The sequence below is a fragment of the Larimichthys crocea genome, chromosome XX (genome assembly GCF_000972845.2).
Source record: "Larimichthys crocea isolate SSNF chromosome XX, L_crocea_2.0, whole genome shotgun sequence".
Lineage (NCBI taxonomy): Eukaryota > Metazoa > Chordata > Actinopteri > Sciaenidae > Larimichthys > Larimichthys crocea.
Window position 1 is genome coordinate 7,859,107 of NC_040030.1, and position 16,597 is coordinate 7,875,703.

At 40.3% G+C, this 16,597-nt stretch overlaps 2 protein-coding genes and 1 long non-coding RNA gene across 6 annotated transcripts in view; 1 reads left to right on the forward strand and 2 right to left on the reverse strand.

The window, feature by feature from the left end:
• cacna2d1a (calcium channel, voltage-dependent, alpha 2/delta subunit 1a) overlaps window positions 1-6,266 on the reverse strand; it is an 84,683-nt gene extending 78,417 nt beyond the window's left edge. For all 3 annotated transcript variants that reach the window (XM_027272179.1, XM_027272178.1, XM_019266779.2), the window contains exon 1: window positions 5,873-6,266. In XM_027272179.1, coding sequence (XP_027127980.1) covers window positions 5,873-5,952 — 80 coding nt within the window. In that variant the 5' untranslated portion in view covers window positions 5,953-6,266. The remainder of the gene's footprint in view (window positions 1-5,872) is intronic.
• Window positions 1-16,597, forward strand: part of LOC104928802 (E3 ubiquitin-protein ligase TRIM38) — an 899,066-nt gene that overhangs the window by 699,059 nt on the left and 183,410 nt on the right. The gene's annotated exons all lie outside the window — the stretch shown is intronic.
• LOC113744061 (uncharacterized) lies at window positions 8,301-16,040 on the reverse strand. 2 transcript variants are annotated; one of them, XR_003461273.1, is made up of 3 exons: window positions 15,977-16,040; window positions 11,932-12,138; window positions 8,301-8,632 (listed from the first exon to the last, which is right to left on the reverse strand). It is a non-coding gene; the product is annotated as an uncharacterized LOC113744061 (long non-coding RNA). The 2 variants fall into 2 exon arrangements; XR_003461272.1 differs by lacking the exon at window positions 8,301-8,632 and adding an exon at window positions 11,435-11,778.

A 16,597-nucleotide genomic window follows, 5' to 3' on the forward strand; every position in this document is an offset into this window, starting at 1 on the left:
TTCTATGCAGCCTGTCCACTGGCAACATTAGACTGTCTGACAGCCGGGGGTAGGACTCCATACTCTTGGCCATGTTTGACCTCACACTCTGGGCGATGGTTAGCTGGGACTGACTCGCCGTCCACCTAGCGCCTAGTCCGCCTCACCCACACCATCCATGTCAAAAGGCATATACATCCCGACAGACCTAACAGCTCCCATTGTATCACCTCTCCCAGCAGGTGTCTGAGCACATTAAAATCGGAGGAAAACAGAATTGTTGTGACACCTGCAAGTGTTTGTACTCGCTGTAGAGCAAAATCACACCTGCTGGTCAGATTCCAACACAATGCTAGAGTAAAACAACTGAATTAATATTATATATCAGATGTGCACACGTAATTTTGCAACAAAGTTTGGTGTAACACAAGCTCCAAATCACTTTTACACGTTCTGAGCAAACTCCCATCCACCACAACATCAACCCAACCCTGTTGCCTCACTACACACACACACACACACACACACCCCAACAGACATGTAATCTCGGACAATGTGTATAAATAGAGAGATTAGAAAGCCCCCCCCCCGGCCAAAATGTCCAATTAACGTCAATCTAGACGCCTACATAAGCAGACTACTGTTAGTGCTGTGCTGAGTACTGGTCTCCCTGATGGCTACTACACGCTGTCCTGTGTAATGTAGTAGTGTAGTGTAGTGTTGTCTGGCATTAACAGCTCTTATGCGTCAGTAGGACTCCATTAAGGGGGCTCAAGTGGAGCCATTGCGGGCCATCACAGGTCCACTTTTCTCCGCGTCTCTCTCTCAAAATATTTCACATCAGACGGCTCGCTGTGTCTCACTAGAGATATTTTAAGCACTTCACACTTCTAGTGTGTGATTAGGATGAGTTGGCTTATTAAGTCCATAACCACATTTCTAGATATCCGTAGAACTTTTTATTTTATAATTAGTTTTTTTACGAAAACTCTTCTGCAATTACGGCTGGTTCTTTGCTTTATAGTGACCTTTGTGTTCAGAAAAAGTTATTTATTTATTAGTGTTGATTAAAACTTTTAATTCACATTAGACAGCATATCTTTCTTCAGACTTACAGCTTCTAAAAAAGTCTGTATGACCCTTTTTTAAACTTTCAGTCAGACACAACCATTTTCCCTAATAACTCACTACTGATTAGTTTGGTAGGCCCTCCCTTAACATCCTTTGGGAATTACAAAAATAGATTATAAATAAACAAACATTGAAATAAGGAAAGAGTGACACATGCCAGATTTACAGCACGGCCTTAAAACTACACTCCCCGTGCTTTATATATTACGGTATACAGATGTGCTTCCTGTACCTCCCAACCAAACAGCTGTTAGCGATTCCCAAGGTTGTCTTGGAAACGCTGCAATGGAAAATTCTTGGGAATTTCCGTGTGCCAAAAGGATTGTGGGGAAATAATACAGCATGGGGTTGCTTCATTACTCCTGAATTTTCTTTTCACATACAAAATGACTTTTTTTCTCAAGAGGAACAAGATACTAAAGAAACACTCATAAGCAACGGGTCCACAAAAAGTTCAGATTTATGGGAAGCCCCCTGCCACTCTACCCCCACTCTGTCTTGTATCTTTACCTACATCTGTGTAAGGACACTCAGCGTCCGTTCCCTAAAGACAGAGGCTTGCCTAAATATAGCCTGGGTGGAGATTGGGGCAAAGGGGAGTGAGGGTAAAAGGGGAAGGGGAAAAAAATCTGGCAAAGTGTGAGAAAAAAAAGCAAAACTAGACTAGAAACACTATAAAGAAAATAAAGTAAGAGCAGTGAGCATTATCCATGGGCACAGATCTTGCACCGTTGCATGTGCATGTGTAACAGATATAGCCCGCCAGCTGCTTGACTCAAAGCAGGCGCATGCCTCCTGAAATATACCTGCTAGCAACTCCCTCATGGTTTAAATCACAGCCAAGGAAACCAGAGACAGGCTGATCATTTCCATCTGCTCATTACATTTGATTCATCCTCTTCAAACCTCCCGGTATCATCAGTGTCATACTCCAAGTTAGATTTGACACTGCAATAAAAGTAAAAAAAAAAAAAATCTAATTTATCAGCTTTTTTAAAATTGTATTTATTTATTTTACTTTTTTCATTCCTCAATTATATTAGATGAGACATTTTAAATCTCTCCCGCCTCTCCCAAAGCAAGAAAGATCTAGGCTCTGTGATTCAGTCAAGACACAAGGCCTGGAGCTTTTTCCATTGAACAAAATAAAACTGGATTTGTGTGACTGTAGCCAGCATGATATTCCAGGGATATATTAATATATATTTTCTGGTTCAAATCCTCTAGCACCACAATGATAAGACAAATGTGAATTTAAAAGTATAATAAGTTTCATAGCTGCTTTTAAATCATGACCCCAGTGTTTGTCTGATGACACATTGCAGAATAAAGCCATGATTATCTTATTTATCACTGTATTTCTAGTTTTTATTGTTGCAATATGTCACATTTTATGACCTAACTGCTCAGTAGCAGTGCATGTGAGCATCTGGGGCCCAGAGGAGGTCTGGCTATGAAATAAGATGCATAGTGGTGGCCTCTAGTGAGAACTGAGCCATATTCATTACAGGCCACTGGGATGAAACAAGTGTCAGGACTGTGAGAAAGGCATCATGTAGGACAAAGTAAGGCAGGAAACTAAACTACCATCAGGGGAATGACACCAATATATTGACATTAATGGCAGATTTTCCTCACTTGTTTTAATGGTTTTAAAATGAAAGGAATAATTAGAAGAAAAGGGGCAATGTGCTTATTTGATATTAAGTTTGGTTCTGGTTGCCAAATAAAATCAACCTATCAGCACCTCCAATTCTTATAAATTAACAGGCAATACCTTGTTTGTTTAATCTGAAAAAATTCAAGTTTAAAATGACAACTTGTCTACATAACTATGTCTTGGCAGGGCCTTTGGTTATGCAAGCAAATAGAGGACATCCTGGAATATAAGCTCACCAAAAGTTGTCCATGCCTTGTCTTCCCTGTCATACTCTATATATCCTTACGCTCTCCCCCTGCTCACATCTGCCCATGTTGCTCTCTGTTTCGGATGAAGTGCCTCCTCACATTATGCCCACTGATTGCCAGAGACGAGGCCGCAAACACGAGAAGCATGGCTCTTTAGCTGGTTGAGCATGAAATCTAGTTAGCCTTTAAAAAAAAAAAAACAGCAAGTGAGAGTGGGAGAAATGTAGCAGAGGGTGACAGAAACTGTTGTTAAAAAAGGGGATGGAGACAAAATATGTCTCTTTGGTGACTAAGGCGAAAGCCAGGAAGGAGGAGTCTTGGATTGGATGGCTGAATTTAGCACGTGATGATAGAAAGATATGGACATGTTTTGTGTTTTTGGCACAGAACTTATGTGGAAAAATATCCATGAACAATAGACATATGCGATCAAGGTCTGTGGATTTTCTTGTTGTCTCTCCGACTTGGCGGCGAGATCTCTGGGGCACTTAGTATGACATCAGAATCCGCATTTCACTTTTGATGATGTTAATCATCTGCCTCCAGGCAACAAAGGAAAGAGAGAGAGATCAAGAGGTGCATAGGGAGCCGGACGGAAAGGGAGATGGACGGGGAGTGAACATGACTGAAAGGAAGAGCGACGAGAGAGTGAGAGAGTGAGAAGGGATGGAGGGAGGGCTGAGAGAAAGAGAGGGGACATGAAGATCTGAAGCAGACAGATGCTGGCATGTGAGGTTAGAGATGGAGCCCGGAGATACAGTCACACTTCAAGCCATGAGCCAGCGAGTTGAGAAAGAAACACAGACAGAAAGAACATGGTAATGCCAGCGTGCACATACTGGACATAAAAGGTCTCCATCACAGAACACTGAGCTTATCCACCTTTTCCAAATTTCCTGAACACATCGGGTCAGTCTCTACATCCCTGCCCTCCTGGTTTCTCTGCTACTTTCACCTTGGAGGAGTCAACTTGAAGCTTGTCACTCAAAATCACCATCACCACAAGAGTACACCGCGAGTAAAACTGGCTGTGGCACAGTAAGCACCAGAGGATTCAAATACCTTTTCTGCATTGATATGCTCCTCCACAGCAAGAATTATTGTCATTATTACTGATGGCTCAGAAGCAGATGTCAAAATACAGACTACGTGAGCTGACTTGAGTGTTTGAGAGTTTGATTCTGGCAACGCCTTTTCCTTCTAAATGAAGTTTTCCTAATTCAAACAAAGAGCTCCTGCCAATCTTGTTGTGAATTTTAATGTTGTTTTTCCTGCCAAATTGCCAATTCGACTCAGTAAGTCAAGTGTGTCAGTGAAAGAGGGTCTGCAGCTCGCCAAGCCTGTGTGAATATCATGTACGCAACCCACAGATCAATCCACTTAGTGCCCATGAAATATAGGGAGTGGGCAGGCCACTCTGCTAGTCTGACATCATTGTACTTGGCCATTAGGCTGAGTACCATCATGGCTCACCAGCTCTCGCGGGGACCGCTCTTGGGCTGCGTTCAGAACCAAATGCTCTTGTCTTGCCTCCATTAGAACCATCTGGAATATCTTAAACCTGTTGATTAAGTGTGAGGTGCAGCGTCGACCCACCTACACGTTTGTTTAATTTAAGAACTGTATTCCTGTGAACTGCGGATATATCATCTGTTACATCTATTAATGTAGCACTGCTAATATAGAGACCCGGGAATCAAATTAGGACAGTGATACCTCTAGTATATCTCAAATTCACAACCCATCCTCCAGGGCAAGGAGAGAGTTTGCAGCTGATAGCTGGATGCAAAAAAAAAAAAAACTGAGATAGCAATGCTGAACAAGTATGCATGTTGGGAATGATAACACACCCATATGGTGGATTTCTAAGTATTTGTGTCTCAGCAATCAAATGAAATATTGAGCTCATACAGATGAACGCAAATTGGCAGACACTTACACCTACTAAGGAACCAATTGTTTAAATCTGTGTTTGAGCACCAGTTTCTAGAGAAGCCTGGCCACATGGTCTGCAGAAAGACTAGTTTGAATTCACTATTATTCTTTTTTTTTTAAGACAATTATTGTCATTCTATCATTCTTGATTCATCAATTCATTGTCTGGCATATAAAATACTGGAAAATAGTTCCCATAAACCCGGGTGACATCTTAATATGGTTTGTTTAAGTCAGATATTCAATTTATCATCATATAAGACAGAAAAACCATCAGATATTTGCATTGTAGAAGCTGAAACCAGTGAATATTTTGCAGATTTGCTTGACTGATTATCAAAACGGTTGCTGTCAATCAACTCTTATCAAAACGCCCTAATCAGGGCAGCAATCAGGTTTATGCACAAAACATCTTCTAGATGTGGACAAACTCTCACCTGAGCCATAATATCTAGCATGCGTGTGTGTGTTTAGATGCTTGGTGAAAAAAGTTTGGCAAACCCTGAGCGACATTGAGACCTCAAGTCTACCCCTACTGGGATGATTCATTTGACAGCACAAGCCACATGTCACACTGCTGCAAGCTGGCAACAAATGGAGCTTTAAATATCGTGTTTCAACAAGGTAAAGTTGTATCCGAAGTAATGTGCCATCATCATCATCTTAGGAAGTACATGGGCGCTTTCTGATTTTTTTTTTGCTGAGACGCTTCGAGAATAATGTTCCAGCAATTTACCGAGTTTAAATTGAAACCTTAAGGAGAAATATTTCATATAAACTGTTTTCTTTTAATGGATATGACTTTAAATATATTGTAAAACTCTCTTCCAGATCCAGGCTGTCATTTCTGCAACACAGCGTTATCATCCAAGACTTTCACAAACCAACAGGCTGTTTTTTTTGTTGTTTTTGTACTCACATCTTCGATGTTGGGAATTGTCCGACCGACACAGACGAAATGGTTGACAGGAGTAAAAGTAGGCATATTGAGTAATCCATAGCTTTGTTTATTTCCCCTCAGCCCTGGGATCCAGACAGGAAGAAGATGCACACACACACAGACACACACACACAGAAAAAAAAAAGGTTTACAAATCCACAGCGCCGTGCGTACTTCTCAGCCAAACGCCTCACACCGCCATCGGTGCGCGTTTGGAAACAAATCTCATCTGGTATCTGTGTCCCCCCCACCCCCCACCGGTGGAGTTGAGGAGTGTGCTTTTTTTGGTTCAGTACGTATGTGTGTGTGTGTGACTGTGTGTCTCAAACTGCGATAGGCTATTAGAGCAGATCTACGGCGTGTGTCAAAAAATAAAAAAAAGGAGAAAAGGGGGAGGGCGCATTTAGATGTTCAGCCTGGCCGGCAGAGCGGTGCCCCTCCGCACACTGCAAGAAACATCAGCGGGGTTCTCGCTGTTAAACACGTGGGAAAGTGTGGTTAAGTGGGTGAGATTTCAATCACTTTTGCTCTTGTGTTTATTTCCATTAAGTGTCTGTTGTGTGAGTGTATTCTCATTGGATGTTTGGTCGAATATTTCTGTAAGATTCTGACAAAAGTGGAGAAATCCTCTGTTTGAGAGTCGCTCCTTCAGTAAAAAATTTAAAAATGACACGAGCAGACATAGCACGCACACTTTTGAAGTGTGTGTGAGTGCTGGTGACATTTTTTACAGTGTGTTGTGTGTGTGGTTTTTGTGTTTGTCTTCCTGACTCACAAATGGATTTTCGGGCGCCTTCTCCACAAGCTGGAACAATTGCGCATGGCTCTCTCTCTCTCACCGTTGGAGTCTGCACTTGGCACCAACATCTCAAGACCATGAGGCCACCTTCCTGTCTACTTGTTACACCTTTCATTCAGATCAATGCCCGGGTCTTTCTCCCATTCCTTTATAACCTCTAGCTGGTTATTATCATCACAGAGAATTTTCTATTTGTCTACAACTCTTTGCATCCTCACTTTATTTCGTACCACAGAGCATACATTTGTCACCTTTTGTTGTTCTTCCTTCCTCTGCATCCTTGATAATAACAGGTATACTCCACAAACAGGTGGGATTTGAGTCCATGTGACTTTATTTGGTTGCTGAAACCACTTTCAGGGCGTCAGCATGACCGCTGTCCTCATCAGATTCCAAACATCACAAGGCAAAACCAACATTTCTAATCTATTACAGCCCTCTCGCTTTTATTATGCATATCATTCGAAGCCTTCATTTAATTTGCAACAGTGCAGTGCATCTGCTTATGCAGAAATGTGATAATAAATTCCACTTGCTCCGAGGGGTTGTTTCAAATTTAATATAAAGTGACATTTCCCTTTGCTGGGACAATCAGCAAGGTAAATACTAGAAGAATTTCTATGCAAAACCCCCTTGTCAGATACAAAACTAATCTCGGACTAATTTCCTCAGAGCTCCTCACTTATTATGGAAAACAGAGGTTATTATTATGGAACCCCAAAGTTATTATTCCTGAGTATAATTTTGTTTTTGTTGCGAGTTCACCGTATGCCATCGAGGGTCACAGCAGACAGGCTGGGTGTTGCTCATCTGCCTTTATATGATTCACACAAATAGATTTACTGTGCAAATAGCTGCCCAGGTCCTGCATACTCAGGTTTCACTATGACCCCCTTGCCAGGCAGGGCTCACAGGGGGCAGGTTAGAAGAGTGTCAGTTTGGAAATGTGCTATATATAGAAACACCATAACTAACAGATGAACAGGCTTTAGTGAGGAAATGATCACAAAATGCCACAAGCCACTTAAAAAAAAATCTAATTCTCTAGAAAAAAAAAAGAACATGTGTGGCCATTTGTTGCCACATATGATAATCCAACACCAATCCCTCATGCTGCTTCTGTTTTTGAACCAGGGAAGCAAATGAAACACTCTCCTAAATAGGATTATATTGGATTTTCACAGGGATTAGTTTGTTTTACAAAAGCTTCTGAAAAGCAGCAAATTCAGTTTGAGTAAATGCATGTTATTTCCATAAATGATCAGATTACAGACACCTTGTGTGGTTTTATGTAATAATAATCCTTACAGCTGCTATTATCAATATTTCTATGTTGACAAAAGATCAGATTACTATGTGTAATGGTAAGGGGTTGATAGTAGTGACAATCATATAGAGATTTATACGTTTCTGCAGATCCCTTAGATCTATGGAGCACTTTAGCGTCTTTTAGCTGATCGTTTTGGTTTTACAGTCCATAATTTTACAGTTTTTGTTCACACTCATTTCATTCTCATCAAAAATGCTGACAAATTCTCTGCGTGTAACCTGCAACACCAAACAGTAGACAGACCAGCTGGCAAACATAGTGGAACCGTAGGGCTATTGGACTCCCATTCACCTACTGCATGCTGATATTTGCTGGATGTATTCATTTTCACAGCAGTCATAGCAAGAAAGGCTAAGGTGAAACAGTTTTCTTTAATAATATCTCAGTTCCATCACGTGTCAGTCATGTTAGTGAGCCAGGATACAAAACAGGGAACAGTATAAAGTTAGAAACATGCTGCAATTGGACACAGGCAGCACAAAAAATGTTTTTCGTTGGACATGTGAGATTCAACTCTGTGTAAAGGTTGCGCGGTTGCATGTATGCGGTTCATGCTCTTTTATTTGAACCTGTTGACCGCTGAGATGCAGTTTGCTTCAGGTCATGTTTCCTGAAAAGAGCAGAAAGAGGAGGTGAAATCAAGAGTGCAAGTGTGTGTAACAGAGAGTGACGGTAAAGGTTGTGTTTCTGAGTGAATAAGGTATGTGTGCATGTGTGTGTGTGTGTGTGTGTGTGTGTGCCTGGCAGGCAGCAGGTGTGGCCTCTATCACCAGCCTCCGACCCCACCCACCTGTCCAGGGAATTGCCCGGCTGCCGTCGCCTAGCAACCCCTTTGCCGTCTCCACGCCGACTCCTCACAACCGAGCTACAAGGCTGTTGTTTTCCCCAACCAGTGGGTGCACATGTTACGTGTGTGTGTTCACAATGGGAGCAGCACCGGGCAAAACAGGAGAGATAAACACTAGTATAAATGAGGGAGAAGAAAGTGGTAGCTATTTTCTTAGAAAGCTGCTGAGTAAGTAAAAAAAGAACAATTAAAACATATTTTATTACTTTTATTTCAAACCTGAAAAAAAAAAAAAAAAACTTAGTCTTTAGTATTGCTTGCCCTTTAAGAAAATATAAAACCATCCTTTTAAGTGTTAAGCTCATCCATTAAGCTATTAATGTGAGAATTTTCAAGCAGCTCTCCTGAAGTCTCATTTTTACAAGAGAGCAGAAATGAGGAAGTAGTGCCTAATAATAAGATTTTCTAAAAATGTAGCAGCTCATTAAAACACATTTGCAGGGCAAAGGCTTTTACATTTTATTCAAAATGACATTTCAAAACGCACCCATGGCCACTTATCACATCATATTACACTTTAAAGTCAAGCCAAGAAGACACAAAGTGTTTTCTTCTTTTTTATCCAACTCTTAAATTTGTGATCTTTGGTTTTATGGTCAGTTTTTCTTAATGCTGACATAACATGGAAGAAATGTAAGTTGTAAGCATTAGGAGAGCAGCCCAAGCCGCATGACATGATACAATATGATGAAGCATCTGTCAAATCTGACTCCTGTCTGAACAGTTAAAATGTCACCGTCACATTCACATCCCATCCATTTTTCAGCAGCTTGCAAGATAAACAAACGGATGCACAGACTGCTGAGCCTTCGCTAAAAATTCAAGAAACCGCATTCATGCAAAAATCTAACATTATACTGGATTTCTCCCTCCGCAGGCTGCCAAACACAATTCATTTATTAATTCTTCTGGACAAGTGTGTTATACTGGCAACAAATTATTTCAAAGTTTAAAGTTTAATCTCCCCTGCACAGTGTCTTCTTGGCAAAGATGATGGGACATGTGTTTTATCTCTGCATAAGCTGACACCAATGCATTTTTCATTGTCAAAACTGTTACGAAGAAGGATGGATCGGAATGGAAGATGGAAAAAATATTAACAGGAGATTCGGATGTGGATACAATTTAGCTGGAGTTTTATGAAATTGTCTTTAAGTTTATTTTAGGCTCACTTTTTTTGCTGAGAGTTTGAGAAGATCAATTTCACTTTCTCATAGTACATGTCCGCTAAATATGAAGCTATATCCAGCACCTAACTAAGCATAATTAGGCTAGTGGAGATGATATACCGAAAGTATCTTCTTTATTCAATTATTCATGAACTAGTATGATCAATATGGAGCTACCCTCAAATGACTAATGGAAAGGGAAAATAGCTAACCTGGTTATGTGTTCATTTGTGAGCTTAATATGTTAAATAGTCCAGTAAAACCACTGTACAACTGCAAAATGCTGCTTTTTATGCAGATTTAGCAGATTTTATTGTTATATGGACAGAGCAACCATGAAACCTCATGTCTGTCTTTGCAAGTTCTTAGTCCGTGTTTCTGTTTTTGACTGATCAGCATCAGTAATGGTAACATACAGCTTTTGTAGGTCACCGCAAGACAAGAATCTTGCCTCACAGTCTCCTTGGTGACAGATGGCCTTGTTGACTCAGTGAAAGAAAAGTGATGGCGAATGTGTGCGATATGATGTCTCACTCGGGACAGGGGCAGCCTCAGTCCCCTCTGTGCACTGACTGATCACATTACTATTAGTGAAAGCTATTCTGTCAGGAGGAGAACTTATGGCCCAGCAAAGGAGGGCCTTAGGGTGAAAAAGGCATCCACTGACAGGAAGTAGACTTCAGGGGGGGGATCGGACATGAAGGGTCTTTGCTGTCTGGTTCGATTCTTTTTTACCTCCTACAAAATTAAGTTTTTGCTTTTGTACTTATCTGTGCTGTCACTTGAAGATTCACAATGGGGCAAATGGTGACAGGACACAAAACATGGCCTTTGCCTTAGCCACATGTGCAGCACTAAACTGTCACACATGTCACAGGTGGCTCTGATGGATGTTTTGTCCTACTATTTATGTTAGCAAATGTACTTTCAACCTCAAACGTATCCTCCCTGACTGAGCTTCATGATCTCTGTCTTTTGACATTTGCCAGGCCGCCCCTGCACACTTAATTCACATTTATGTTTACAGACCCTGTCCTACTCAGACTCATCCAATATAAAAAAGACACAAGAACAGAACATTAGTCACTGGTTAGTGTTAGACGGCAAATCCCTCCCTGCCTGTGTATCACCTGGACATCTGGACTTTTCCAGATGTCCATTTTGAAGCAGGAGAACAAATTTAGTCCAACAGGAGAAAAAGAGCTCTGGTCATTAAATCAAAGTCCAGATGGTTTCTACACTCCTGTAGGTCTCTTTATAATTGTATTAAGATGTTAAATGGTTTGGTACATGTAGCCTCAACAGAGAAGTAATTTTTGAACATCAATAATCCATATAAGACCAGAAGATCTGGGATTTCTCCACCATTTTTACAATTCAACAAGTAAAATCACCAACTGTGTTTGCAGCTCATAAAGTTGAACTATGAGCTAAATGCTAGCAGCATGTTAAAATGTTCTCACTGACAGTACAGACATGCTGATGTTTAAAGAGACCATGTTTATGATCTTAGTTTACCATGTTGAACCAAATTTCTTGGCAATCCATTCAATAGTTGACATTTCACTCAAATGTCAACCCCAATGTTGGCACTAGAAGAAAAGTCAGGGGACCACCAAAGTCATTAGGATTTATTTCCAGGGAATTGTGAATATTTGTACCAGGTTTTGTGCTAATCTCCTAAGTACATCATGAGATATTTCACAGGATGAGTGAAAGGTCTGACTTGCTGGTGTGGCTCTAGAGAAAAAGTCAAAAGGATCCAATGGAACCAATGTCAATGTGATTCATCATCTGGGGACCACAAATATCTGGAAAATCTAAATCTTGCGAAACCCTAACATTCATTTTCACTGCATCTGTGTGGGCACATTTCTTATCTGTTCTAATTACCTCTGCAACAAGAAACAAAGCTCCAGCTTTCCAAATGATCCCTCAATTGAATGTTGACGACTCTTCAGAGAAGGAGCCATGTTTGACGGGTGTGTGAACCCTGTCTGACTTAGAATAAGCCGATGCATCTGGCGATATCACCTGACGTGGCCTCTCCAAATCTCCGTCGGTTTGATCAGCCTCACTGCTCACTGACGCAGGCCGTATCTTTGAAGGCAAAAAGAGGGGAACAAACACATCTTTAGAAGTGACAGATCTGAGGGATCCATCAGAAAGCAAGAGAACAGGGAGGGGAGTTACTGAAAAGAGGGGCGGAGAGGGTGAATATGAAAGACAACACAGGGAACATAAAACGAGACAGGGAGACACAAAAGGGTATAATGTAGACAACAGAGGGGGATCTGGCAGGGAGAGCCTGACAGCCTTTGATCAAAGTGTGAATGTTTTCAGCAAGAAGTGCATCAGAAGTCAAATGTCCTTCAACACCTCTAAGAGGAAATGATAGAGTTAGGAACATAGGTTTTAAAAGTTAGATGTTCTCACAAAATTAGAAGATATATTGAATTAAGTGAAGGGCTAATTAATTAGAGATAATAACAGTATCAATCTTAGTATTTCTGAAATACAACACTTCAGAGCGGTATAGAACTTTCCACCTGACCCTTAGCAAGAAAGCTAGATTCCTAAAATGTTATTTCAGATGAAAGTAACTCTCTTCAACTGTATGCAACATGACTTCCTGACTGTCTGAATACAGCTAGATGAGGTGACAAACTTTCTGAATATAGCTTGTGGCGAGACGTCAGTGCTCTTCTATATTTGACACATTTTCTCTATTTTAAAGTACAGTTGAGACCCACTGCTGCTTACTAAGCCCTATACAGCTATCATGACCGTTTATGGTGTGTGCAACAGGTGTCCATGCAAAGATTATAATTACACCAGATCATCAGCCATGATGGAGAGTCATCGTCGGTCCTCACACAACAGATTAGGGTTTGTTGATCCGCGCTGACAGGGCGAGTCGCTCAAAAGGAACTGAATTAAATGACTCTATTCTGAAACAGTGAAAGTGGATTCACACTAAGGCACAGATACACACTGAGGGCTTTTCACAGCTGTGATTTGGGCTCGGTTTCCTGGGTTAACCAAATGTCTGATTAATGTTGGTATATGTTTCATTACAGAGACCCTTTGATACTTCATGGTACCACCTCAGAAAATATTAGGCGCTTTGAGTGCCACCATTATGACGAGATGATGAAACACAGTAGTGTAGGCTGACCCTATTCAGCTGTGGTCAGTTTACACAGGAGGCAATGTTATTCCTGATATGAAAATTATTTAGTGTTGACTGATGTTGAATCCTGCACAGAAGATCTGCACCTCTCTTCATAATATTTTCTGTTTGGTACCAGCCATTGCAGTGTTTTTGAACCATCCATTTTACCTCTGCTTACTATCTTGCTGTATGTGAGCGCTACATGCATGAATATGAATATATGCATGTGGCAGGCTGATATTGTTAAATATTACAGGAACTGCACAAATGTAAATTATCACATAATTTAAGTACTTTTATTACACATTTTGCAGTAAATGTAGATAAATGAAGTGATTTGGCACGATGTTTATATATTTCAGTTTGAGAACAGTGTTCTAAGGCAATTCAACGGAACTACAACATCCCCAATTTGAGGAGCTAATGTCACATGTCATGACATTTCATTTCTTACAATGTTAGTTTTGCTGTCTATTATACAGAAATGTTTTACTACTTAAAGGATCATCATGGTTATGGGATCATAATTTTCTTTTTGTGATTGTAAGTGGCTTCCAGGATGATAACAGATTACAAGTCTTCGGTTTATGAAATAAAGACTGAATACAGTCTAAAAATCTACTTTTAGATGTCTGATGAAAAAGTTTTGAGGCGTAGAGGTGACGTCTGTTTAAAAAAATTCAACTCATTTTTATTTTTTGAAAGACTCCGCAGGCAGAAGCGGGTGGTAAATAGTTGCAGCTGCAGAGTCACCATCCAGCAGGTGCCGACACACATAATCCATCCACAGACTGTCAACACACACACACAAAATCTGTCTTTGAAAATAAAAATGCATTATCAAACAAAAATACAGTCAATCACTCAATGCATCACTCTCCTTGTGAACTCTGACCTTGTGTTTTCAACAGGAGGATTACATGGAGTCAGAGGTCCAAAAGAAATCATCACAGAAAGAGACCATTGGATGACTTTACAAAACAGGTTTCTTACTCCCTCTGCAGGCAGAATTATGATACTGGTACTCATATTTCAACCCATACCTTAAAGCCAGGTGTGCATAAAAACTGTATATGTATGTAGAATATGAAAAATGTCTATGTGTAGGTCACATTTTAAACAATAAGCTTTCACAAGAACCTGCATAATGTGAAACACAAAATAAATTATGATGTTGAGAAACCGTGGATCATTATGTCCCATAATGAACCTTCCTGATTATATGATTTGTCATAATTTGGCACAGTCACATATATAAAATTAAACATGGGAGAGAAGAAGACTTGTGATGTGGTGCAGAAAATCAAACTTTACACTCTTGGTGTGCCAGCATCTGTTTGAAGCCTGTAGATCATCAGCACACACAAAAACAATCAGTCATCAAAACACGACAAACTCAAAACACAAACACCACATGTCTGGTCTTAAAAAAGCCCCTGGCTGCAACTCAAAGTAACAATTAATTCCTTTTCATCAGCGTCATTTTATTTATTTAAGTATTCCATCAGATGCAGTTGTTGTTCCCTGGCTACAGGCACATTCTTCAAGTCTTTATGACTTGACACAGTTGTAGGTCGACCATGGCTTCATCTCTGATAAATCCCTGATCACAAGCAAGCGCTTCATCTTTCAAAAGGCTTCTCCATCCAATGAAAACCAGTTCTCAAAATAAAAGGTTTTCACCAAGAATGGTTGAATACAGGACAATAAACCTCTTGGATATGAGGTGAGGTGTCTTCAGAGATCTACAACCAAATCCAGTAGCCCCAGACCTAACCCTTCATGAAGAAAAATGACCTGGATGATTAAGAACCTTCAGAGGACAGAACAGTACTCAGATTCTCATTTCTACAAACTACTTGGCTTGATCTTTAACAGATTAAATGAAAAAAATATATTTTTGTCCAGTCATCTGTCAGTAAACATACTGTATCTAAGTTTTTGGTGCGGCCCTCCTCTACTGGCCACTCAAATGGCTTTCAAATGTCCCTTCCTATCCACTCACAGTAACACAAATCAGCACTGCAACGTTAGGTCTGCCAAGTTAGAGGACCAACGACACTCAGATTTATGAGGCCTCTTAAAAAGCACACACACAAGGGGACGGATATGTACTCTGGCTGATTGTTTCGATGACTTGCCAACAAAGAGGACATCTTTCATTTGAAGTGCATAAAGTGTGACTATTGTCATAACCCTAACTCAAAAGAAAGAAGAGGACAAGGAAGAGGAGGACCACCCATGACTTGCAAGAAAACAGAAAGATATTCTCTCACAGAACTAAAAAACAGGAAATTAAATCAAGACAGAGGAACGTCAGTGATTTTTGTGAATGAGCTGCAGGGATGTTGAATGGTGCAGAAAACAAACAAATCCAAAAGAGTGGAATCCAGGGTAGGAAAAATAAAAACCGGCCAACTATTAGAAGTGCAGCAACCAGTCAGAGCAGGTAAAGTAAATGTCCTTGTTTTTTTGACACTCCCCTTCATGCATTTACAAAAGGAGATTATGCAGGGAAGCTTGTGCACAGCTCAAAAGTCTTGGAAACACCTTCCCTTCTCTGACAAAGTCCAAATGTCTGCTGGGAAAGAAAGCCTAAAGAACTGAAAGCATCAAAACCACTAAGAATAACAGGAAATATAACTATATTTGATCTTCTATAATGCACACATCACATCATTTATCAATGGAGTCATTTGGTAAACATCGTAGACTAACATACGTGATCAGAGTAGACCAGGTGTTAATTAGACCTCCACTCACCTTGAGTCGAGTGGAGACGTGCCACAGGAGAGTGGAGCCGACAATCAAACACAACACACTCACACACACACAGTTTAAAACAGGTCTAATCAACCAGTTATTGAAAACACCTCTGTAGGTGTACCACAGCTGTGCAGGTCCCCACAAGGGTGTTACCCTGCACACGGCGCCATCTTGTGGCCATATGCTGTTACTTCACATCATCGCTGTCAAATCGCCTGCACAAATCAATCAGGAAGAGATCAAATACACCTCGATTTTTCAAAATAAAGCCGATTTATAATGCAATATGCAGTGTATATCAAAGTCAACACGCAACAACACTTCATTTGTACTGATATTTAATATTTAGACATGGGGCAACAGCCATTTTTACAGCACAATTTGCATAATTTATCAATACCTCCTGTATACAATCACAAAACCATGACATTAGATTTTTTTTTCTGTTTACTTACAAGTGGAAAACCAGACAGGTTTTACGAGCATAATCTTTGTACAGTCAGCATACATCATCAATCGTTTTAATAGGTTTTCTTCATAATTTCCCCCTTCTATAACATTTTGTTCTATATCTTTCTCTACCTCATTCTTTTTTTCGTTAATAATATCTGGACACAA